Source organism: Labrus mixtus, chromosome 15 (assembly GCF_963584025.1).
Source record: "Labrus mixtus chromosome 15, fLabMix1.1, whole genome shotgun sequence".
NCBI lineage: Eukaryota > Metazoa > Chordata > Actinopteri > Labriformes > Labridae > Labrus > Labrus mixtus.
This window is the reverse complement of record NC_083626.1, coordinates 4674292-4697847: the sequence shown is the minus strand read 5'-3', so window position 1 is coordinate 4697847 and position 23556 is coordinate 4674292. Positions and strand designations below refer to the sequence as shown.

General features: G+C 40.0%; 1 protein-coding gene across 2 annotated transcripts in view; it reads right to left on the bottom strand.

Moving 5' to 3' along the window:
• The window catches only part of sema3b (sema domain, immunoglobulin domain (Ig), short basic domain, secreted, (semaphorin) 3B), a 90189-nt gene that overhangs the window by 8317 nt on the left and 58316 nt on the right, over positions 1-23556 (bottom strand). For both annotated transcript variants that reach the window (XM_061058471.1, XM_061058472.1), the window contains exons 2-14: positions 22332-22827; positions 18455-18612; positions 16675-16737; positions 6868-6987; positions 6306-6399; positions 5965-6084; positions 5731-5873; positions 4876-4990; positions 3113-3182; positions 2886-3030; positions 675-894; positions 461-552; positions 314-355 (exon numbers count right to left, since the gene is read on the bottom strand). In XM_061058471.1, coding sequence (XP_060914454.1) covers positions 314-355; positions 461-552; positions 675-894; positions 2886-3030; positions 3113-3182; positions 4876-4990; positions 5731-5873; positions 5965-6084; positions 6306-6399; positions 6868-6987; positions 16675-16737; positions 18455-18612; positions 22332-22524 — 1575 coding nt within the window. In that variant the 5' untranslated portion in view covers positions 22525-22827. The remainder of the gene's footprint in view (positions 1-313; positions 356-460; positions 553-674; positions 895-2885; positions 3031-3112; positions 3183-4875; positions 4991-5730; positions 5874-5964; positions 6085-6305; positions 6400-6867; positions 6988-16674; positions 16738-18454; positions 18613-22331; positions 22828-23556) is intronic.

Below are 23556 nucleotides of genomic sequence, written 5' to 3'. Positions count from 1 at the left end.
TACAACCAGTTTCCTCCTGTCAACTTCTGTTGATGTCCTCCTCTTAGACTGTTCTATTCTTAGTCCCCTGCCCTACACCTGCCCTTCAATATTTCTGTATAGTGCTGCCTCAGCTTGTAAAAAAAAAGTGCTTTTCTTTGGTTCAAAATCCAGCCTGCTGGGACTGTTGGCAGTGTACCATTCTGCCTTGGGACAGCCTGGGCATTATTGGATATATTATTTTGCTGATGAACATGCAGATCAATTTGATTTAGGATCCTGAGGAACACCACTTTTTTTTTTTTCCCATCAGATTTGAAGTATAAAAACATACCCGTTTTGATGAGATTTGCATGTCGACGATAGATGAAGCATCCTGGAGAGCGGAGAAAGGAAAGCAATGAGTCATGTGTTCTCAGTTAAAATACAGTCAGTACACAATATTTATTTTAAGAAATTAGCTTCATCTGAGTTAACTTACTTTGAAGACCTCCAGCTCCTCCAGAAGAAGTTCTTCCATGTTGTTCCAGCTCTCCTTAGGAACATTGATCACTTTCAGAACTGTCCCTTTGTCTGTAAAAGAAAAAAGAGAGAACGAGAGGGAGTTATTTTTTGTATTTCTTTACATCATTTCCTACTTTAAATACATATGTAAGTAACTTCCAAAAGGTACAAACTGACAATAGGTACGTCACCTGTGCCGATAAACATGACATCATATTGTCCATCTGCAGCGTTGACTCTGTCCACAGCAATCTGGGTGAAGCTGTAGTCAACGTTGGTTCTAACAAAGATAGGCCGTCTGCTCATAGGGTAGACAGGGTTATACATCAGAGGGTGGTGACGCGCAAACTGGATCACATCGTCCGGGAAACCCTTTGTGGACTCAAAACTGCCAAAGGTCTTGCTGGGACACTGATGTAAAGCGAAACAGAAACATTGAAATCAGTCTACAGCATTGAGTCACTTATTAATACAAACATTAAAACAAATCACAGCATTCAATTAAGTAAATGAAGCACAGAAATGAGTCTTGTAAATGGCTGTTGATGACCTAAACATTTATAGGATCAATTTTAGTTATTTATAAGGACAGTTTTGATTCCATTGAAGAAAATAAATTGCTTTACTTTTCGAAGAGATGCAAAATGGTGCAAATAAACTTGAAACATAATTTAAACTAAAGACAAATTGATATGCAAATAACAATTTGTAAATATATAAACATGCATATTTCACATTTAAAGAGGAAATTCTAAGTTTGAAGGGTTGCTAAATGCTCATGCTTTTGGATGTGTAATTATGCATATTTTACTTTACAAGAGGATTTAGACAAAAACCAGCAATTCAGAGTTCTTAGTTCTGAACTACTACAAGGGATCTTTTGTAGCTTTGGTGCACAAAAGCAACTGTGTGCACTTAGAAACTCAATCATAAGCCAAACAACATTTGATGAGCATTGGTTTTGTGACGGATCTGCCCATTGCTGGTATTACATTTTCACTGGTGAGACCAAAGTCCAGCAGGAGACAGTGAAGTGTTTATGGTGCGATGGATCACAGGGATATGAGAGATTTTCTCCTGATCAGAGTCAAGCTTCACACTTGGTTTAAAATTCTTGTCTTGGACTTTCATTCTCAGATACTCAGATGTTATTAATAAATGCTGTAGCACCAAGCAGTTCTTTGAACTCATTTAAAGTGTATACAGTAGATAGAACCAGAGAAAGACTCTTGATCTTGTTCATGCATTTTAAACACTGACTCTGCTTTCTAGTCAGTTTTGCATAATTCACTTTAAGCTGGGTCATTTTCAGTAATTTGATTAGTTCCGCTGATTTTTACGACTACAGTGAGGTGATGATGGCGTGAGCGAGGGTTTACTGTAGGCCAAATACAATTACCATTCTGCAGAAATACAATGGGGATTGTTCTGCTGTGGCAGTAACAGCTGAAGCTCTGCATAACAAATTCTGCTGACGCTACGCTTGTGTGCTTAGCAGAGAGCAAGCGCTCTGATAAGCACATATTGATTGGGAGGTTTTGTGGAGAGCTTTGGGATTTAATAAGGTCCCACTGCAAGTGTATTAAGTGTCTTTAAGTATTATATCCCATGGTTGCTGGTCAAATTAAACACTGTATGTTCATATGGATAACAATTACACTTTTAACAGTTCAGTTCCCCAATTAGAAATGTTATAAACAAGGCATGAAAACCTTCCAAGACCCTTTCATAAAATGATTTGTATGTACCATAGTTATTAACAGTTTTAAAGTACTGTATAAGTAGAAAAGCTCATAAATTATTAATATTACTGTTTTGCATTTAGGAAGTTAAGTTTACTTACTTAAAAACCAATAACAAAAATAACTATGAATAGTGGTTTCATTGTATATAATTATCAAATAACATAGTGACCCGTGAGTCATTAACTCATGGCCAAAATATACATTAAAGCTCCTGATTAGGTTTTCTATCTGATTTTCAAATCGAATGAAATTAAATCTGATACCTCTATATGTCCAAAAACAGCAAACCAGACCATAAGAAACAAGATGTATTGTTTTTAAATAGTTATTTTTGTCCCTGCCATAGGGGGCTCCAAAAACAACACAAAAAAAGGTCCTCGCAGGAGCTTTAAGGTGGAAATAATATGAACTGCTTCATTCATTTCATCTAAGTTTTAAGCTTATCAAAGTTTTTAGATTCAAACACTGAGTTTTCAAAGCTGTAGTTGTCATAAAAATAGAGTGCACAGTAACTTTAGAATGTAAATGAGTAATAAACTTAGTATCTCACTACTTCAAATAACAATGACCTCAACATTTTTTCCACAGAACATTTCTTTTGTAACTATTTAACAGAGGTAGAGACACTAGACACTCAATGGACGTGACCTGACATACCATTCCTGGGCGGGGATAGGGGACTTTTCCCTGGAAGGGGACCCACTGATAGTTGGGCCCCTCTTTGTGTGCAAACGGCCCCAGGAAGGCCCTCCGGATGTCATTCATGGAGTAGAGACACACAGCTGAGCCTTTAAATACACTGCTGCTGGGGGACAGGGGGGAACCTGGGTTAGCAACATCAAAACACACATACTCACGCACACACAGAATGAACAAACTCTGACCTGGAAGTGGAGAAGACAGTGTACACCAGGGGGTTCTTTCTGTCCCTGGTCTGCAGCAGGAACACATCGCCTGAGGTTGGACACACACGCACAAACGCACACGCACACAGGTCAGGTTGTGGTAGTCCAGCGGTCAAAGGTTGAGAGAAAGATAAGCAAAGCCCTATGGTCCTGTTTTAGGACTTTAAAGAGACATTTCACTAATACCTGAGGGTCATGACTTGGTGGACAATCCTATTTAAATAATTTTACAAGCCTTGCTCAGAGATTTAGTCCCTTTAAAACACTTTTTTAAAGCAATTTTTTGGTTGATGCATTTCCACACTCATGTCTATCTGCATGTAAAATACCAAGTGTGGAAAAGTAATGCGGCCTTGGGGTTCAGTCGAATCATTTCAACTGTTCAAATACACACATTTTAAAAGGTAGTTATTTCTGTTGATTTGTCCCAAAGTTTGGTCAGAAAGGAGTCATTGTTCATGTGAGGGAATGTGAGGGACAGATTTAGCCTGAGGTTGGTTTTGGATCTGGACAGATTTTTCCACCCAGTTCACCTTCCCCTGCTTCATCATATTACAGCCTGAAGATATGGTCACCGAGATCAACCAAAACCATCTTGAGAGTTGAACCTGTTGCAGCTGCTGTGGAAGCCACATGACCGTAGGGCTGTTTTTTTTCACTTTATGAGGTGTGACTCTGTCATGTGTTTCTCACTTTACTCGGAAACCGAGGAAACATTGAATTATGAGAAGAAAGCACAAAGCCTTGGCATTGTGCCTAGTCATGTTCCCATGATTGGCCCACATCGTTTTATGTATTTTTGCAAGTGTATAGAAGTTTGTATTAGTTAACAAAGAAAGTAGTTATGGGTGGAACTCTTGATCGGGTAGCAGACTATTGGAACCATCCAAGTGCAGAGTGAAACATTGTCTTCTTTTTCAAAGAATATTTCCACTTCCCAGAATCGTGTGTCTTGTATCTTGAGACAACTTTTGTCATGAGTTAGCGCTGTACAAATAAAGATTTATTGATTGAGATTGAATCCAAGCTTTAGAAATATACACTCACTTCTGGACCGTGTCCAGAAAACACTTCACTACCTTTCGTATAAGATGACTCACAAGAAAAAGGTCTGCTACTCTCTCTGAACCCACAGGGAAAAACACTGGCTTCAGATCAGGCCAGAATCTATTTGCAATTAATCTCTCACTCATGCTTTCTCCAGGCCTGCAGGAATGTGAGGCTGAATGGTAATCTACAACTGAGGTCAGAAATCCTGGTTGATTTATTATGCTTCTTTGACTTTTTCTCCCTTTGCAACTAAAGAATGTGCTTCTGGGTAAAGACCCAATGGACGGGGTGCTGGTGGCGCAGGGTTGGTGCACCTGTGGCTCCTTTCCCGCATGTCATTCCCTACTCTCTCTCCCTGATTTCCGACTCTATTCACTGTCCTGTCTCTCCATTAAAGGCTAAAATCTTAAAAAAAATAAAATAAATAAATAAATCCAATGGACGAGGCAAGGTCAGAAAATTAGCCAAAATTTCAGCTCTTTGTTTTGCTCGTTCTAACTTTTGAATAACAGAATTACTTCTAATGCTTCCTATCAGGGGTCAAAAATCATCTTCCCTTAAAACCTTCAAACACAGTGTCATAGCTTTTCTTTGAAATTAAGACCCTTTCTCAGTGTCAAACTTCAGTCATATGACATCATACTTCAGCCTGATATAAAAGTTGTCATAATTGAGTAAATGATTGAACTTACGCAGCTCGTCAAAGTATGTGTCGCTGCCATCAGCTCCTGGTACCGAGCAGATCAGACGGGTCTTTAGGAATGTCGTCCACTTGTTCACCAGACTCCTCTGACCGCCCAGGTCATTCTGATTCAAAACCATAGAATCAGGAGTCATTTACAGGATAACACATCGTACATTTGAATATTTTAAGTGTTTAAGAATCATAGACTGTAAATAATAGTGGACAAAGCCTCAGTGACGTAAACCACTGGTCACTGCAGGGGAGCTTTGGAAGCCTGTGGGTGGAGGTCACCATGCTGGAAAAGCTCAAACTAACTTTCAGTCAACCTAACACCAGGCTAAAAGAGCTGGAGTCGAGGAGGGTCACAGTTACACTGTGCCTGCCTGTCAGTCAGGTCAGCAAAACACCTAATTATGAATAACCCTTATCCTTCATAAAATCTAAATGGATGTGTTATAAAGCATTCAACCCCAGTACAGTGTGTGCCAATAAAGACATGAGGTCATCAGACCAATTTTGTTTTTTGAACCAGGCAGTAAACATTTCTGCGGTAAAAACTGCATGTTTGAATGGATGTTTATGTAACTTCTGGGGCTTTTACAGCCAGCCTCTAGTGGACACTCAATGAACTGCAGGTGTTTACACTTCCGCATTGGGTTCATTTTGCAACACCAGAGGTTGCTGCTTGGTAAGAATGCAACAGCTACTGTAGTTCAAGCTACTTTAAAAACATTTGATTTGGAAAATAGGATATGATCTTTTTTTTTGTCAAATAGCCATTGTGAGTTGACCTGATCCAGCCTTTTTTTGTATCACCCAGTTGATTTAAAATACTGGACTAGATGATGAAAGAATCTCTTACTCTGCAGAGTTGTCCGATACGGGAGTAGGTAGACTTTCCCAGACCCTGGGCCTCAACCGCCGTCTCCCGGAAGAAGAAAAATACCTTGTCATCGTCTGGGTTCTCGCTCTCCGGCACCCAAAAGGAACCAACAAACTTCGGTTCTGTAGGACACAAAGAAGAACCCAACAAGATTAATGTTGGCCATGATATATACAAGATAACTTATTGAATAGATGCCTAAGCCAGACAGACCGTTGAGCCAGCGTGAGTCATGCTGTTCTGTGCGAATGGAGGGCCGTTTCCCCAGGCTTCTAAAGATGGTGAAGTCCCGTCCCATCAGATCTGTGGCAACACCTGCGTATAGCTCATCACCTAGGAGACAGAATAGATCAATAAGTCACTGATTGGTAATGTGACCATGTGACCAACTGGTGGCCAGAAAAATATAATCATGCAATTACAGTAAGAGGTGGCATTCAGGTTATTTTGGAATGGGCCACATTGAATCAGGAATGATAAAAGTCTCCTCTGGACGACAAAGTAAAACCTTATAGGTTTTGGACAATCATGTGAATATGTTTGAGTTTAGTTACCGACGAGTACAGATGCAGCATTGTGGCGAGGATCATACGGACTCTTTCCTTTCCCGTCCTCTACCTTAGAGGGGTCAATCCTGAACACATGGTCCTGATGGAGAGAGAGGAAAAGAATTGAAGGTGAAAGAAGGTCACTTTTTTCTTGAATTCTTCCCCCTGAAAACAGCATTCTTATGCTAAGGTATTGATCTCCAATACATTAAAACCCTTTAGTTTATCTCAGATCTTCTTCTTTTTTTAACTTCTATCAACCAGATAAAGATTGAGTTTTAAAGGGCCTGACAGTATTTTTAGATAACTTTTTATCCCAAACAAAGGGCGTATTGATTGAATTCTGTCTGTTTGCACCATGACTTGTAATCGATTATTATATGAAACTGATTCGCTGAAAATAAGTTGAGTTTGAGCTACTTAAAGTATATCTGCAGCCTCAAGCCTGCTCGAATACTTTTTTAGACGAGATCTCATGATGTTTACAAAAAGTAAAAATAGAAATGTTACACTGTCGTTCTGCAGTGTTTGTGCATTCATGTTGGGTTTGCTTTGTGTAATTCCTCACCTCCATCCTGTGTCCAACCTCTACAAATGCACATGTAGGGTGGAAGGCCCCGGTCCCACAGGCGTACAGGTGTGTGCGGTTAAAGTGATGCACAATCTTCACATAGTTCACACAATCCGACTGAAAGAGAGAAACACAGATCCAAAGAGTCAGTATGGATAGTAGATGTAAGCACGTTCTTTGGGAAAACAATCTTCATTGGTTTGCATTGTTTTTGTCCCCACACAAGTTGAGGTCAACGTTTTTCATCACATCATACTGAAAGACAATTTAAATCCTTGTATATATTTTTTTAAGCCTTTAAGGTACACATCAATAATACAGATTTCAGGATATAGGTGGTATTCCCCCTCATATTCCTAGAAAGAATACCACCGATGGGACCTCATTCAGCTGCAGCCAAGCTTAAAAGTGGAAAAACGTGATGGAGTGATACTACTCACACGAGAAACACACACACACCTACACACAAACACACACATAGCGGATCCCAGATCAACCAAAGCTTGGACTCTGTTTCTCTTTTGGTTTAGAGATGTGCATTCCTCACATAGCTCCTCTCTCCTGTCCTGCTTGTGACAACACCGTCCTGTCCTGAGCACCTCCTCCAGCACTCTGTTGTTACAGCGTTTTATCCGTTATATGTGACTACAAAGACCAAACTGACCATGGAAACCTCTAAATGAACACAACCCCGGCATGGGAAACCTTACTGCTTCATTATGTAATGGTCAAAAGGTATTAAGATCAGATTAGATATCAGGTTTAGTCAAGTAAGTGAGCTTAAGGATGCTACTGTTAACACGTTTTTACTTGATTCCCTGTGTGTCTCTTCAGCTGTCTAGTAGCTACAGCATTAAGTGTGCTGTGATGGGACTGGCATGGACCTTCCCATTTACTGCTCAACAAAAAGCCATGTGATAGTACATCAATAAATGTAAAACTTCTTAAAAAACAGGAGTTTAACCAAGGGGGGGGGGGGGGGGGGGGAGTCCTCTTTCCAACATGCCCCTCTCCATATCATTGTATTCTCTCTTTTACCTTGATTTTCTTTTCACATCAATAACTTTCAGTGCCTCATCCATTTCTCTCTCCTCCTTTCTTGTCTCCTCTACACTGCAGGTTATTGACCCACAGTCACATCTGTTCATCTGAGAGTCAGGTTACAGTAAGCTGGATCTCAGGAGACCTCTGGTGAAATCATTTACTGTACACTATAGACTGGATGGTGGAAAAATAATTCTATTAGGACCTTTTAAAACCAGGGTTTGAGGCAAATGTCCTGTTTCCCACTGCCACAACATGTGATGAAAACATGAACACAGAGATGATCGTGATTATAAATATCAACCAGTGATCTTCAGCTCAAGAATTGCGTAATGGACCAATTGGATGCCTGGAATTACCTGTGATGTCATTTTTAAATTTTCCCAAAAATTTCAATTGAATTAGATTTTTCTTGCTATACACTCATCTCTAATCACAAACAAGCCCTCACATTTAATCTAACTGTCCCTCCCTTTCTTTCTTGTCTACTTTCCCCCCACACAGGCCATCTGTCTGTCGATCAGGTTACACAGCACGTTTGACCCTCTGGGGCCTCTGTAGAAGGGCTTTCCAAAGACCGGAATCTGACCGTCTGCTGCAGAATGTGATAATAAAAAATTACCATGTGTACAAAGTGTGATCGCATTCCTCCTTATTTAATTGGTTAATTTTCCAGTTTCTATTTTCACCACCTCATCTTAAGTACATTTGAGCCTAAATGAAATCGCACAGCACTTCATTTGGCATCAATCGTGCAATTTTGTCCTAAATGGAGGAGCTGTTGAAGCTTCTTCTAAGCTGTTCAGATGTGTTCTCTTTTTACGCCAAAATGTGTACCTTACAACTCCTTTTGGGAGTTTCAGCTGCTTTTGAAACAGACTGAAAATTAATGTTGACTCCTTTAAGTGACCTAGAAAAGCGATTGAGACCATCAGCAGCAAAATCAATGATTTCTATAAAGTTATTTTTAATGCTCATTACCACTGCATATCCTTCCTTAATTTCTTATTTAATCAAACCTTATTTTCATCCATCTGTTTTATCTCTCAGTTTCAACCAAGGGTGACAGACAGGCCTGGTTGTGAAATAAGTGTCAGAAGTGGAATTGTGCCTCATTAGGCCTGACACACACCACACACACACATGCACGCACACACAAACACGCACACACACTTTCACACACTCACACTTAAGAACAAAGGGCAGAATTTTAAGCCTTTGAAAACCACCAGGGGTTTGGCGTTGGAGTTGTTGGTGTGTGAATACATACGAGTTGGTGTGTGTGTGTGTTAGTGTGTGTGTGTTTGTGTGTGTGTGTGTGTGTGTGTGTATGTCAGAGGGCAGGGGAAGGTGAGGGAGTCAGCAGAGCGGCAGTAGGGCCAAAAGAAAGAAAAACAGGCGGAAGAAGAAAAAAGGTAAAGACGCCCAAAGAATCTTGAAAGGATCGGAAAGGAAGGAGGAAGACGAAGGAGATGAATTATGCCAGCAATCACAGTTCTCTGTGTGTGTGTGTGTGTGTGTGTTGTGTGTGTTGTGTATGTGGGTGGGTATTAGAGGGTTCACTGGCCAACCTTTGACCCGCCACTGACTCATTAGCTGAAACAGTGAGCAAAACGCAGGCTGTGACCTCACTGCGGCCTGAGCTTCAGCTCTTTCCTCCATGTCTTCTAAAGCTGCATTGTTCCACAGTGGATGTCTTTTTCCCCCCTTTCTCTAGTTATTCTTTCTTTTCTAGAAATGATTAACCAGTTCTGCCTATTTATCATTTAAGCCATTGTCTATCCTTCTGCTATTTATCTGAATCTCTGTCCACCTCCATAGAATAATGCATTTGCACTTTGAATTGCCTTGTTGTTGAAATGTGCTATATAAATAAATTTGCCTTGCCATTGACTAATGAATATATAAAAAGTGTGGGATTTCCATTTAGCTCTTTTATTATAGTAAAGATAACCCCCCTTTCCCCCAAAAAACAGCCAATTGAATACATTTTTCCACAATATTTGTCATAAGTGATGATGACTTTGTATGTTAAAAGTCTAGTCATGCAGTGCCATTAATGCATATTTTCCTTTATAATATTAAAACTTCTTTATTTTCACAAATCTGCAGGAACTTCAGACTAACTCCCTTAATCTTTCTTCATATCAAGCACCAATATTTCTATGCCAATCCTACAAATAGTGTTCACTATTGAATGCATTTTTGTAAAATTAGAGCTAGAAACGGAGCTTATAATATACGGATTATATTGTTTTGATGTTTTGATTCTGTCCTCAGGCAGTTATCTTGTTCCTTGTGCAAATGTTAATAAAGTTAATGGCAGAGAGCTGGAGCCTGAACACACAGAGCGATGGCGCACATTAGACGACCATTAGATACACTACACAGCACAGTGTAATACCCCAGGAATGCCTGTGATCACTTCTGCTGAACAGGACAATGTAGCAGCATTGACATTTGTCTGACATATTTCTTGTGATGGACTTTGACCTTTTACAGACACAAAAATGAAACAGAACAAAGTCATCGAGACGGATAAGGATTTATTTTTCTCCATTTCTTGGCATGAAATGCTCTATTAGTTTCAGTTACTGTTGTGTGGGATTTTATGGGAATCCCCACACACTGATGATGTAAACCAAACTACACAGTCATTCTACAAAGTGAAAGAATGAGTGTTCTGGCTTGTTTTTTGGCAGTATGACACCCTACTCAAGGACACTTTAAAGGCTTTAAATGTGATTTTTTGATCCACCAGATGTCGCCCTTGAGCACCAGCATGAAACCAAAACAACTCACGGTGCATTGTTGTGTAAAGATAAAGTTATTATTATGCTTGTATCTTCACACTGCATGTAAATTTACCCGAAATGACCGTGTACTAGACATGCTTAGGTGACATTCAATGAAGCAGTGAGTACAGTATGTTATTCTTCCTTTCTCTAGTCCCTCAATTAAACAATTTTTATACACGAGGGGATGAGTCGGCCGGCCGTCCCGGCGATGTAAACAAAGAAGAAGAAAGCTCTGAAAACATCACAGACAGTGGGACTCGGGTGTTACACCCACTGTAGACAATCATGACTCACAGAGTTATTTTCAGAGGATATACTTGATTTATATTATATTTAAGTGTGAAAAATCGCATATTAAGCCTTTAAGTAAGAATACCTCTGATAAATAATGGGTTTTATCCACCCAAATGACCAATTTTGCAAATCTAGTCTACGTTGCATTGACAATGGCAATGCTGGTTGGATGTTTGGTACAGAAATTCTGGCCCAAAGGTTGGTTCTAATGATATTTAGAGCAGGCAGTCGTGTTCCCTGGAGCATAAATAAAGGTCAATCTATGATCCCTTCATTTTTGTGCACCACCATGACATTGACATTCATGGTTGTATGGAAAATTTCCTAAGACTTATTGGATGGGTTACCATTACATTTGTTACAAAAATGTGTGTTTTCTCCAGGGTAAATTGTTACGTGACCTCTTAACTTTCCATCTAACATTTATATAACAAGAGTTGCTGAATAGTTTAGTTTACGACAGAACACCAACAAACTTCAAGTTATATACAGAGTATATTCCTATTGACCTCATCATTATGTTAGCAAGCTATCTCACTAAGAGAAGTTGGTGAACCCAATCAACAAACCTGTTAGATATAAACATGTTAGTATTCTAATCATGAGCCTGTTAGCAAATGTATACTAAGCTCAGCTCAGCACCTAGCATAGGGAATCAGTTGTGTTTTTTCACTAACGAAGACCACACCAAGATATTGATTTAGAATAGGATGGATAATCGGAGGGTGGACAGAGGAAGGGGATGAAGGTATAAAGGTTAGGGTGTCTCAAGTTTCAAATACTCGGTTGGCCTGTCCAACTATTGGTCCACCCTGCAGGTGGAACAAGCAACGCCTGATTTGCTAAACATTCAGGTCTGTTTTCAGAAGCTTAAATGTAAAAAGAATTCTGCGAGGTCATCACATCAACGACTCTCGGTTGTCAAAAAAAGGCTGTGGACTCTAACCGGTGATGCCAACATAATGGTGTAAACACTCAGTCCTTCTCTTCTGTAGTTTTAAATATAGCCACAGTGACGCCACAGTCAAAGTGCTGACTCAGACTGTCTGGGTGGACTGTCAACTGTTTACTGCCACTGCTTGACTCTGTTTATGTTTATGTGCAGAAGTCTGTGTTTGTGTTTCTGTGTTTCTGTGTGCATGTTAGGTGGCTTTCCTTAGGTCAAAAGATGTGTGTGAGAGAGTGATAAAGTGTACACTGACACATGTCCAAACTGGGAAGTGCATAAAAGCCATCAAAGTAAAAACACCATGACAACCAAACAAATTAACTATTTCAACCTGAAATGCTCTTACTTCATTTCTCAGTGTCTATTCCAATGAAACTGAAGCCAAGGAAAACTAAACTTAGCTTTGATAAGAAGGCAAATCATGGAAATCGAAACAGCCTGGCTCTGTCTTCATTCATCAAAAGTAGTTACAAATAACGCTGGGTTTGTAATGGGAAGTAAAGGGTTGGATTGTTTCTTGGGATCTGGGTAGGGTGACTTCCTGTCGTCACGATGAGGTTGCCAGGCAACTAGCTCATAATAATCGTTGATATTTCTTCAGTCTGCATGCAGTTTTATTGTTTAATATTTATTTAAGTAGATTTTGCATTTAATCTACGACTTAAATACTTAGCAGAATGAATTAATAAAAACAAACTTGAATAAAAAGGTATTTGAAATAATAATAAGATGCCTTTGCCCAAACAAAGGACAAGAAATCCCCCATCCCAACCACGAAAAGAGAAAAGGGAAAACAGTAAGGAGCGTCTGCAGAGAGAAAGTTAGGGAAGGCAGAGCTCGAGCAAGAAGCATGTTTAGACTAGAGCTCACCCATGCCAGGTTAGGCTGCTTGCTCTACCTCCCACCCACTCCCCCATCTTAATAAGATAAGAGAGAATGTTAGCAGGAGGACAGGGAAGGCAGAGCCAGGGTGAAAAGCCTGATTACTGTATGCTAGAGCTAACCCTCTTCAGGTTAGGCTGTACAAATCAGAACATTTTTGTAACTTTGGACTTCCACATCACTGTTCAGATTTCAGACCTTATTTAGATTAGTGTTTGGTTTAGAAAAACATCATGCTGAGGAGGGAGGGATCACTGCTGCTGTCTATGGATCTGATCCCTCACTGGCTTACCATCTGAAACACTGAAGACTATGTTTGATGGTGTGTTTGGCCGGAATAGAAACAACCCTGCCAGAGACAGAATCTCTCTAGTGTCTTTTTATGTTGTTTTGTTAAGATATTGTATGTACATTAACATGTGTGCACCTGTGCAGTGCATACAAGTTTTTGCTGGATAACATTACAGTGTAAAAAGTTCATGAAGAAAAACACAACATTTTGAAGATCATTTTTTCTGCATAAGAATAAAGGGAACAGATTTCCACTTTTTACAAAAAGGGCACATTTGTTTCATGAATGGAAACAATTGAGAACATACGATGGATGACTGATGGAGCTGTGAATGACAAAAGAACTCTAGCTATCAAAACAAAAAAAACATATTCAACAGAAGGACGACGAATAGAGAGGGAAGGAGTAATGAAAAGTAGTGGAGGAGAAAGATGTTGACCTCAGAAAAAAACACGTCCCTGTAATTAAGGTCAACGGTGTGAGGTCAGCTCAGTTCCCGGTGTGTAGGGAAGTGTTCACACAGATACTAAAAGTCAAAAGGAATAAGAGGGGAGTGAGTGTTTAACAAAGGATGGAACTAACATCTTAAAGGCCAGAAAGGCAGCTTAAAAATGGGCCAGGGGAAAAAACCCTTCCTCTTATCTCTTGCTCCTTCAATCTCTCACTCCCTCCTTCATCTGGAGCAATTTTACAAATTCCCTCCTCAACTCAACTACTCAACCGTCTCCACTGTTACTCTGTCTGTCAAAAACACACAAAAAACAGGACACATACACACAGAAATCTGAGCACACACTACACACACACACACACACACACACACACACACACACACACACACACACACACACACACACACGCACACACACACACACACACATACACACACACACACGCACACACACACACACACACATGCACAGACTGAGACTGGTCAGGTGAAACTGGAGCCTGGAGTTTAGTATGAATGGAGCTCGTTGTCTGTCTGCTACAGCTGTGTAATCACACTGATGAAGGGTTTGTTTAACGTACATACAAAGAGAGACACACACACTTAGGATACTCGAACATATGAACAAATGCACACACACTCACTGTCAGAAGCATTAACATAAATACAGTTACACAAATACTATATAAAGACAGAACTGAGGTATGTCAGAACTCAGTTGGGGGAGCTACTGTTTCACACACACACACACACACACACACACACACACACACACACACACACACACGTAGAGTTTGCTAATTGTGTGTGTGATGTAATCCTGGGTGGTCTATAGGCTGCTCGTGGCCTCTACATGTTGGTCAGTGAAGCTGAGCCGGCTCTGCCCAGACTCCATGCACACACAGGTCATCACATTTAGACACATATAATCACATACAGTGTATTCAATGTATTTCTGGAAACTGAATGTTTCTCTTCTGTAGATCAAAATAGAACATCTTGATTTTTTTTAAACTTTTTTTGGAGGCCAGTAAAAAGAAGTGGCATGGTGGCCTTTGGTTTGGAAGCATTATAGAAGGTCATGAGTTCAATCCTTGCAACACCATATATCAGCTGTATCCCTCCTAAAGTCAATGTAAAGCAATACGAAATATGTTTTTAAGTTTGTTATACAACAGAAGAATTTGGTATTAACCATCAGAGAAAACTTCAGTAATTAAAAAAAGCCAAATAATAAAATAAAGTTTCAGAATTATTCAAAATGAAGACATTATCTCTGTGCGACGATGTTGTTGGTGTGTCTGTTAAAAGTGCCAAAACCACACCCACTTCTGGGAGAAAGACATGCCTTTTTAAACTGTCAAAAACTGCTGTGAGCTGACAATGGAAGGTTAATCTCGCTGCTCTATTGGACCTTCTCATCCTTGAGGAATTTGAGTAAACACACCAAGCTTTTCCTTAAGTTCTGACATCCACGGAAGATGCCCTTGCAGAATGAAGGCACAGCCAGATGCCAAAGCTGCAGACTGTTGTGGGAACTTGTGTAAACTTGCGATCGAGGGGGTGAACCACAGTTTCTAAAGGAATCAGTGCTTTCATAGCATTGTAGCGCTCGTGGTTATGCTAACCAACCCCAGTTTGTTATCGAGCTACCAATTGGCCTCACCCAAAACTGAAACTAAAGTTAGGAAAAATGTACTAATGTTCTAAATTCATAATTTTGTCAAACATAGATCTCAGTCTTTTCACAAGTTTACAACAAGCATTGGATGGCCTGGTGGTTGTGTCGCCTTATCTATGTACGAAGGTTATAGTCCTCATCGCGGCTGCATGTCATCTCCCACTCCCACCTCCCAACATATCCTGTCTCTCTTCAGCTGCCCTGACTAATAAAGGCAAATTGTCCCCCCGCCCAAAACATTTTTTAAAACAATCCTTTTATCAAACATTCACATGTTTAAAGACCAATTTCTGATTTTGCTTTACATGGATTTTAAAAGTCATTACAGAACTAAGTTTTTGTTCATGATTTTGTCTTTTAACCTTCAAAATGTCTTGTGATATATTTTTGTGTCTACTATTGTCATCAGGACATGCCATCAGGCGATCCTCGATAAAGAAAAGTATAGCAAGGAATACACTGCAACCTTATGTAACCTTATTTATGTAAACACCCTGTGGGTTCTTTACTTATTTAACCCTACCTCTGGCTGAACCCTTAATTCCTGAACCTTAAATGACACAAAAAGCTAACTTGTTTTGGCTCCCAATTTTAACTAAAGTTGAACTTGTAAGTAAATTATTGAAGAAAGCACCACTAATAGCAACATTACTTCCTTTTATCCCTTCAAGTTGCTGTCAGAGCGATATTGTAAAATCCTATTTTTAAACATGTGATGTGTCCACTTTGCCAAGAAATCAGGTTTTTCCAGTAGAAATCAAGCTGTGCTAATTAGATTTATCTAATGCCTTAACTGTAAGTGCAAGCCTCTCATTAAAATACCACTTAGGAAATTTGTCTTCGCAAGATGCCACATCAACACACACCGAAGCCCTGATTGTTGAACTGTTGTGGAGAAACCCACAGGCTGGGCAGATCTCAATGTGGTGGGGTTTAAAACAAACACATTGTGAGGAAGTGATCTCACCACAGGGCAGGTCCAAAGTGGGAGTGTTGCACCTTTTTATTACATGTTGATCTGTTTAAACGCAGTGTTTTGTGTCTTGTGACGACTCCCATGGCTGCAGTGGATTAAAAGGTAGCATTGTGTTGTGCTGCGTAGGACTGGAGCGTTACCTCCTCCACGAGGAGCTCCTCATACCCTTTCATTTAACTGTGAGTGTCTGGAGACTCATGAGGAGTGATCTTCAAATGGATTATGTAATTGGTTTTAGGCTTGTCAGCTAATAAGAACACATTGACCTAATTGAAAGGTTTTTTTGTTACTCAACATCTGGACATTTTGATCTGCATTACTTCTTTACAAAAAAGTATTTTAAGCATGAATGGAGCTGTATTTGTTCATTTAGTAAAATGGAAATAAGAGAAGAAAAGGTAAGACAAAGTATAATAACGTGGTAAAATTAGACTTACAGTGATATCCTTTCCAGCCCAGTTGCACTCCTCCCTCCAATCGACAGGAGCAGGCCAGTAGATCTGAAACACAGCATGCAAAGGCACCATTATCCTAAGTCCCAAATCTCAATTTATTCATCCATTCATTGATTCATTTAGCAGCATAAGTCTGGTTGATGCCATTTTTAGACACTTAAAGGTAGAGTGGGTTTGTTGGTTTGACCCCTCCTCCAGGGCTCATCACCACCAGCAGTGCGTGCCAACTGCAGGACTTTATTTGTTAGTTTTCTGCTTGTACTGCAAGCTACCTGAGCGTTTTGCATTTGTTGTAATGGAGAAGCCAATAATTTAGCAAGGTAGCAGTGCAAGCTAACCGATGGTGTTTGGCACTTGCCTGTACAACAGAAAGCAGTCCAGCTCTGCGTCACTCTTCATCCCAAGCTGCATTATTTTTGTGCAAGACTATATATTTTAAGATGCTACTTGCTCTACCTTTAAAAGCAAAAACATGTTGGTCCCTTCTCTATTAGTAATAAGCACTTGAGCAAGAAGCACCTCAAACGAACCCAGAGGTCTGTTTAAATAAAGGTTTTCATCAAACTTCCTCCCAGCCTCATGCATCGTGTCAATCTTCACTTTTCTTCTTTTGCTCCCGCCCCCTCCCATCTGCTTCTTTCTTCTCTTCTCTGTCCTTACATCCTTTTTATTGTAAAAGAGGAGGACCCCAGGACGTTGAAAAACTATGCAGCTATCTGCACACCCAAGTCATAAATCAAACTCGCCCATAATACTTACACCAATGGAGACTTTAGATCTAGCTCACAAAGCATGTCATTTACCCCAATACAGCTGTGAACAGATATTTGCAGGAGGCAGTTGTTGTTGTTGTTGTTGTCTCCAAGTATTTGAGGTTTGTTATTGTCAATGAACGTTTAGTGTGTTATTCTCCAGTTTGGGCATCTGCAAATTCAAACATAAGCGGCCTAAACTAAAAAACCTTCACTTCAAGGTATATGTTTCTGATATCAATCATAATGTTCTTTGGTTGGATGCCTCCTTTTTATCTCCATCCATCTCTTTGATTTTTATACCTTTCCCGATTAATTCCACATTTTTCAATCTTCTCTTCATACATGTGAAAGGCTCACTTTACTGGTCACACATGTGCAAGAAAAAAAGTCAGTCTTTTTTATAAGGGGCATCTTGATACCATGCGTCAACACTTGTGACTATTTTGTTCTTTGTATATTTTGGTCCACATGAAAACTAACTCATAAAGCATGCATGTGTGGCCTGACAGTAATAAATGATTATTTAGAATCAAGACAACGTGACACTAGTTAAAAAAAAAAAAAAAACACTTTCTCATTTTCATCATTTGCCAGAACAATCTCATTGATGTAGTTTAAAAATAACACAAGCAGAGAAATCAAATTCACAAGGTTGCTAATTGAGTAATACTCTCCATTACCGTCATACATCTACCAGAACTAGTCCCCTAAGTCATTACGCTGTGAAATAATTTTTGATTCATCCCATATTGTCTAAAAGGGCTGCAATGTGTTTGAGATTCTCGTAAACTGCGTGTCTTTTTTCAATAACAAATTGAAGAATGTTTGAAACCTCAGCAAAGTCAAGTCTGACTCATTAAGCTTGATCAAAAGACCTTTTATTTTGCTGTGGGACAATAAAAGTTTAATAATATTAACGTGTATTATCTCTGCCAAACAAAAGAGGTTTCATTGTGTTATGTTATGTTTTTTTTAACTGACTTTTTGCCCTTTGGGTTTTTACCAACCTTGTGCTCCTGCTTTGCGATGTTATCCAGTGACAGCGACAGCAGGAAGTTCTTAGCTCCAACGAAGAGACGGCCTCTCTCTTCATCCAGTAGCAGAGCGCTGAAGCAACAGGAACGCTCCAGCTCGAACCGCCGCACTCCGTGGAACTGCTGCAACTCTGAAATCACACAAATATCAGATTATAGACGAGTCACACCTTGATTTCTCTAGTTAAATATTGCTCCAAGTAAGTGTTGGTGCGTTAGTATCTTTGTCGTGATTGGGTGTTTAAGTATACTGCTTATGTGTTGCACATGTTAAACGTTGTATCCTGGTTTTAAGATTGGGTTAAGACATTATCCTGGATTGGAAAAACTGTGAGCTGGAGTGGAAAGAAAACAACATACTATGACAAAAACCTTGTGTCTCAATTTTATACCATTATAGTCACCATTATATTCTGTCCAAAGAAGACATTTTCTATTCTATTTATAGTCCCCTCACAGATTTCACACCGCAGGTGTTTGTTTCCGTTATATCTACATACATATGACACTTTTGAATGAGTCTCTCCAGGATTTCTCAGCTTAGTTTGGCCTCGACTACACGTAGGCGGGTACTTTGAAAACGCAGTTGCTCTCCCTCTATTTTGATGAACAGACACACCTGAATGGACTACGAAGGTCACTGCTGCTTCATACAACACTCCAACTTTCTGAATGAAATGGTCATTGCAGAGGAATTACAAGAACATTTTATTAAATCAATTGTTTTTTGACTTGGCTTGCCCACGTCAACCGTCAGTTGTTTTTTGTGTTTTCATCAGGATGAAGATGTTTTTCAGAACGTGGGTAGACAGAATTATAATTTTTTTTAAACAGAGGAGGAAAACCTCTGTTTTAAAAAAACTTATGGACTAGGCCTTTATGAAACATAAAATGAGCTGTTTGACCTTTCATTGTAGGTTTACAACTAAATCTGTCTTCTTATGTTGGGTTAAAAGCCCTAAATGTGCTCTCTTCCTGTTGCATAACCCCATGCACACTCTCACAAGCCTCTTTAAAATGCAATGAGGTGCCAAAACAGAGAAAGCACTTTGTTCATTGCCATTATATGTGTGCTTATTATTTTTTTAAGGAAGGCTTGAGGAAAACAAGTAACTGACCCAAAAGGGCCTCAGGTCATCTGAGTCTTCAGATCTGAATAAGTCGGTTGGCCACAGGGCCGGATATCATGTGGTTGATAAGGAAGATTACCACTTTATATCAGTATCCACATTTCTGAGCCTTAAATCTAGCGTCTTGTCAACAGGAAGGACAAAATCCTCTGAATGTAACAGCACCATTTGCTGTCAATGGAAAAAAGAAATGGAGTGTCTTTGTAGTTTCCAAACTGGCAAGAACAAATCCTGGGGGAAACGTGCTGAGGAAAATCAAGCTTGTTTTATTTAAGTAAGGCTATAATAGTAACCCAAAGCCATTGGAAAACTGTGTTTTTAAGAAATAAAAGGACTGAAACCTCCCCCGCTGAAGAGCTTTAGAGAGCAAGACCAAGGCACTCTTGGCGCAAACATTACAATGGCTTTATTAGTCTGCTGTTGTTCTAATGACAATTTATAACTTTAAATAAGACTCTGACGCCACCAAACAGCCGCCTGCATGACATCAGGACATTAGGTCTACTACTAATGTTTTATATGTTTGTGCCACTTTCAGTAAATGTGTTATGTGAAAAAGACAGCTATAGTACTTGCTGTATTATAGTATCCATTTCTTCACATGTATCCATTATATAAGTGCCTGACATAAGTAATGGGTTAGTCCACAGCCGCTCTCATTGTACTGTGTGGCTGTATGGAGAAAAAATAAACTGTGCTATTCTTAGATCTTCAGTAGTGGTATAAGAAGTATAAAAATAGCTTTCTTCATCTGAGTGAAGGCTGCAGAAATAGTTGAATTAACATGGCAGAGTTGCTGTAGAAAAAAACATTTAATTTACTTTATCTTGTGTTTCTTAAATGTGTGTGAAGATGGAAGTCTTGTTGACTCACGCAAACCAAATGCACTTCCAAATACAAACAAATAAATAAGCCCTATCTTATTCTGCTAGTGGTCCAGAAAAGTTGAATGTGGCTTCAATCAATACAGCCAATCATCTGTCTACGGCCCTTTATACTAACTCAGACCCATATTTGTCAAGCACAGTTCTCTATTTCTCTTCCTGAAATTGACTTGTCAATGTGTTGGATGTAGTGTGTTGCGTGTTTGATTAAACGGTAAAACCTCATCACCCTAGCTAGTCGGCAACAGAATTACTAGTCGGTTTAACAAATTATTAATATTTTTACCCACAGTGCCCAATGCTCCACTGCAGCGCAGTCACCCGCCACTAGCTGGGGTTGTAGCCATAGACTGGATGTACCTCAAGCTAATGGGTCTACTCTCCCTACCCTACTACCCCAATGTAAACAAGCACAGTGAGGGATAGCATCTCGTCCGTGCAGCGTGGTTTGGCAGTATTAAATGTATGTAGGCTGTGTCAGATATAAACTTGCATAATGACCAAAGTTTAATCACATTTATCACAGACGTGGATGTAAACTTGCAGGGAAGACAAAAGGCCTGCACTGCTAACGTTAGCCACACACAAGTTAAATTCATTTTGCTCAATTTTGGCTGTTTAACCTGATTTTCAATTGCCATTGAACCAACTAGGAAATCAGTCAGCTAGGATCATCACTAGTTGGACGCAGGACAAAATGTTCTTTAGTAACATGTTGATGAACTTGTGTCAGCAAGTAAGAATGTCAGAAACTTTTCAATGTTGACATGTCCATCCATCCATCCAATTATCATCAAAATCATTTTGAATGATACTGTGCTGAGCAAGTTAGCATGTTAGAAGTTGAAATGCAAAAACATTTGAGTTACTGACATGGGGACACTTTACATGTAAAATTTAGCATGCAAGGTTTATGTTTGATGCAGCACTAATGGTTGGTAGTACATTTTATATATTCTTACATAATTCTGTTCCCATGATTATCATGTTCTTTTAAAATGCTCATAAGACTGGAAGAACAACAGAGTGTAGCAGTGCAGCTCAAGTGAGGACACTGTAAGTAAAAAGTTAATATGACTTGAATATCTACAGTAGTGTCCATTTAGTGGCCACCTGCTTGAAAATGATTTCTCCACCCCTATCACAGGCTACATGAGAAATAAAAATGGGTCCACAGTTAACCCATTTATTTGCTGCATTGACTACTGCTGTTTGCATCATCCTGCCTACCTGCAAACTAAATCAAATCAGGTGTTTCAGTGATTCATGAGAATCTCTTTTAGTCCCTCATGTGCCATCTAAAGCTAAGATATTCTGCTCTCTTCCCAACCTGAACCATATGCTTCATGTTACCTTCAGCCTAAATTAAAGAGAGCACATATCTCAGCTGGGCAGACGGCCTTCGGCGAGTATCACGTCCTTGGTGAGTCCTTAGTTCAGGCTGTAATTGCTGGCTTTCAATGATAGAACACGTCCCTGGTTTCTGTGGTTGTGCTGGGCATTGAGCTACCGGCTTCTAACTTACAAAGCTGGATATGAAACACAAAGAGCCGCCGCAGTGTGTTTAAACTGTGTGTGCGCTGTTTGTGTATAGTAACAGCAACCACAAATTAGTGCTGGCTACTGATCAGAAGCAATTACTCTGCAAAGGATGTGGCAGAAACTCACATGACACACACAAAGTGCAAGTGGATGATTTCAGAGAATAAAAAAAAAAATGCATGAAGTCATGAAAAAAGACAAAAACTCACACATGAAAACATACATGAAGAAACCTCAACACACCAGAGAAAAGTGAACCCATTTAACTTTCTTCCACAAAGCTTTTGTTCTTACCTTTGTATGAGAGCTTCATGCGCGGTGAGGAGGATGAAGAGGAGGAGGAGGAAGAAGAAGAAGAGGGAGCGGAGGGTGATGTGGAAGTGCGGGACGTTGTGCTGGAGGAGGCGTGAGCGGCAGCCAGACCCAGCAGGAACAGAGAGCTGCAGGTGACCATCATGGCCGCCATCATCATCATCATGGTCATCATCTTGGCAACACTTTCCTTTCAAAAGCTGATGTAGAAAATTTCCGCTTTCTCAGGCTAACTTAGATTCCACGTAGCAGTTATGCCAAATATTCAGCTTGGACTGGTTTGGGCTCAGCTCAGCTTTGCAAACCCAACACAGATCTTCCCTCTTGTTGTTAGCCTTTGGACGCGTTAGAATCTCCTTTCTGGTTCTTAATTTTCGTTGTAATCTCTGTGTCGTCCTTCTTGGTGCTGAAGAGCTCTGTTTCAGTTTACCTCTTACATCCGAGATGGGACACAAAGCTCACACATGGGCATAGGGACCTAAAAATAGAGACAGAAAGGGAGAGGATTTAGAAAATGGACACTAATTGCATAAGTGCACTTTTGCTAGTGATGCCACTGCACACAAAGGAACCCACACACATGTACACACACACACAGAAACACTGGTGTCTGAGGTATATTTAGTAAGAGTCAGATGGATCCCCCTGCCAGGCTGTGTTAATGCCAGCCTCCATTATAACAACAACACTATAATCTCTTCACATTACAGTAGGACACGAAACTGAGTCCAAAACTCACACACAAACACACACACACACACACACACACACACACACACACACACACACAAATACACAAACACACACACAGACTACAGTGATGAAGTCTGTTTGTGTGTGATAGAGATATGCCCACTGCCAAGCCAAGCACAGTCTCTGTGTGTGTTAGCAGTCCTGCCAACTCAGAGTGGCTTCCCCCTCTCTCTCTCTCTCTCTCTCTCCCTGGCTTGCTCAGGCTGTCTCTCGCCCTCTCCACACTGGCACCGGGATCTCTTCATAGTGAGGACTAATGAGCCGACAGTGACGCTGATGGATGTATGAATGGGTGAGTGCATTGGTGCTCAACAGAAAGTCACTTGTGAGAGAATCCAAACAATACAAAGCTTTTTTTGTAACCAGATTTGGTGTCAAATTGAATTAGAAAGCAGCAGATAAATGAAATTGGAAGTTATTTAGAGCTTCACAAAAGTGAGAAAAACTGAGATTA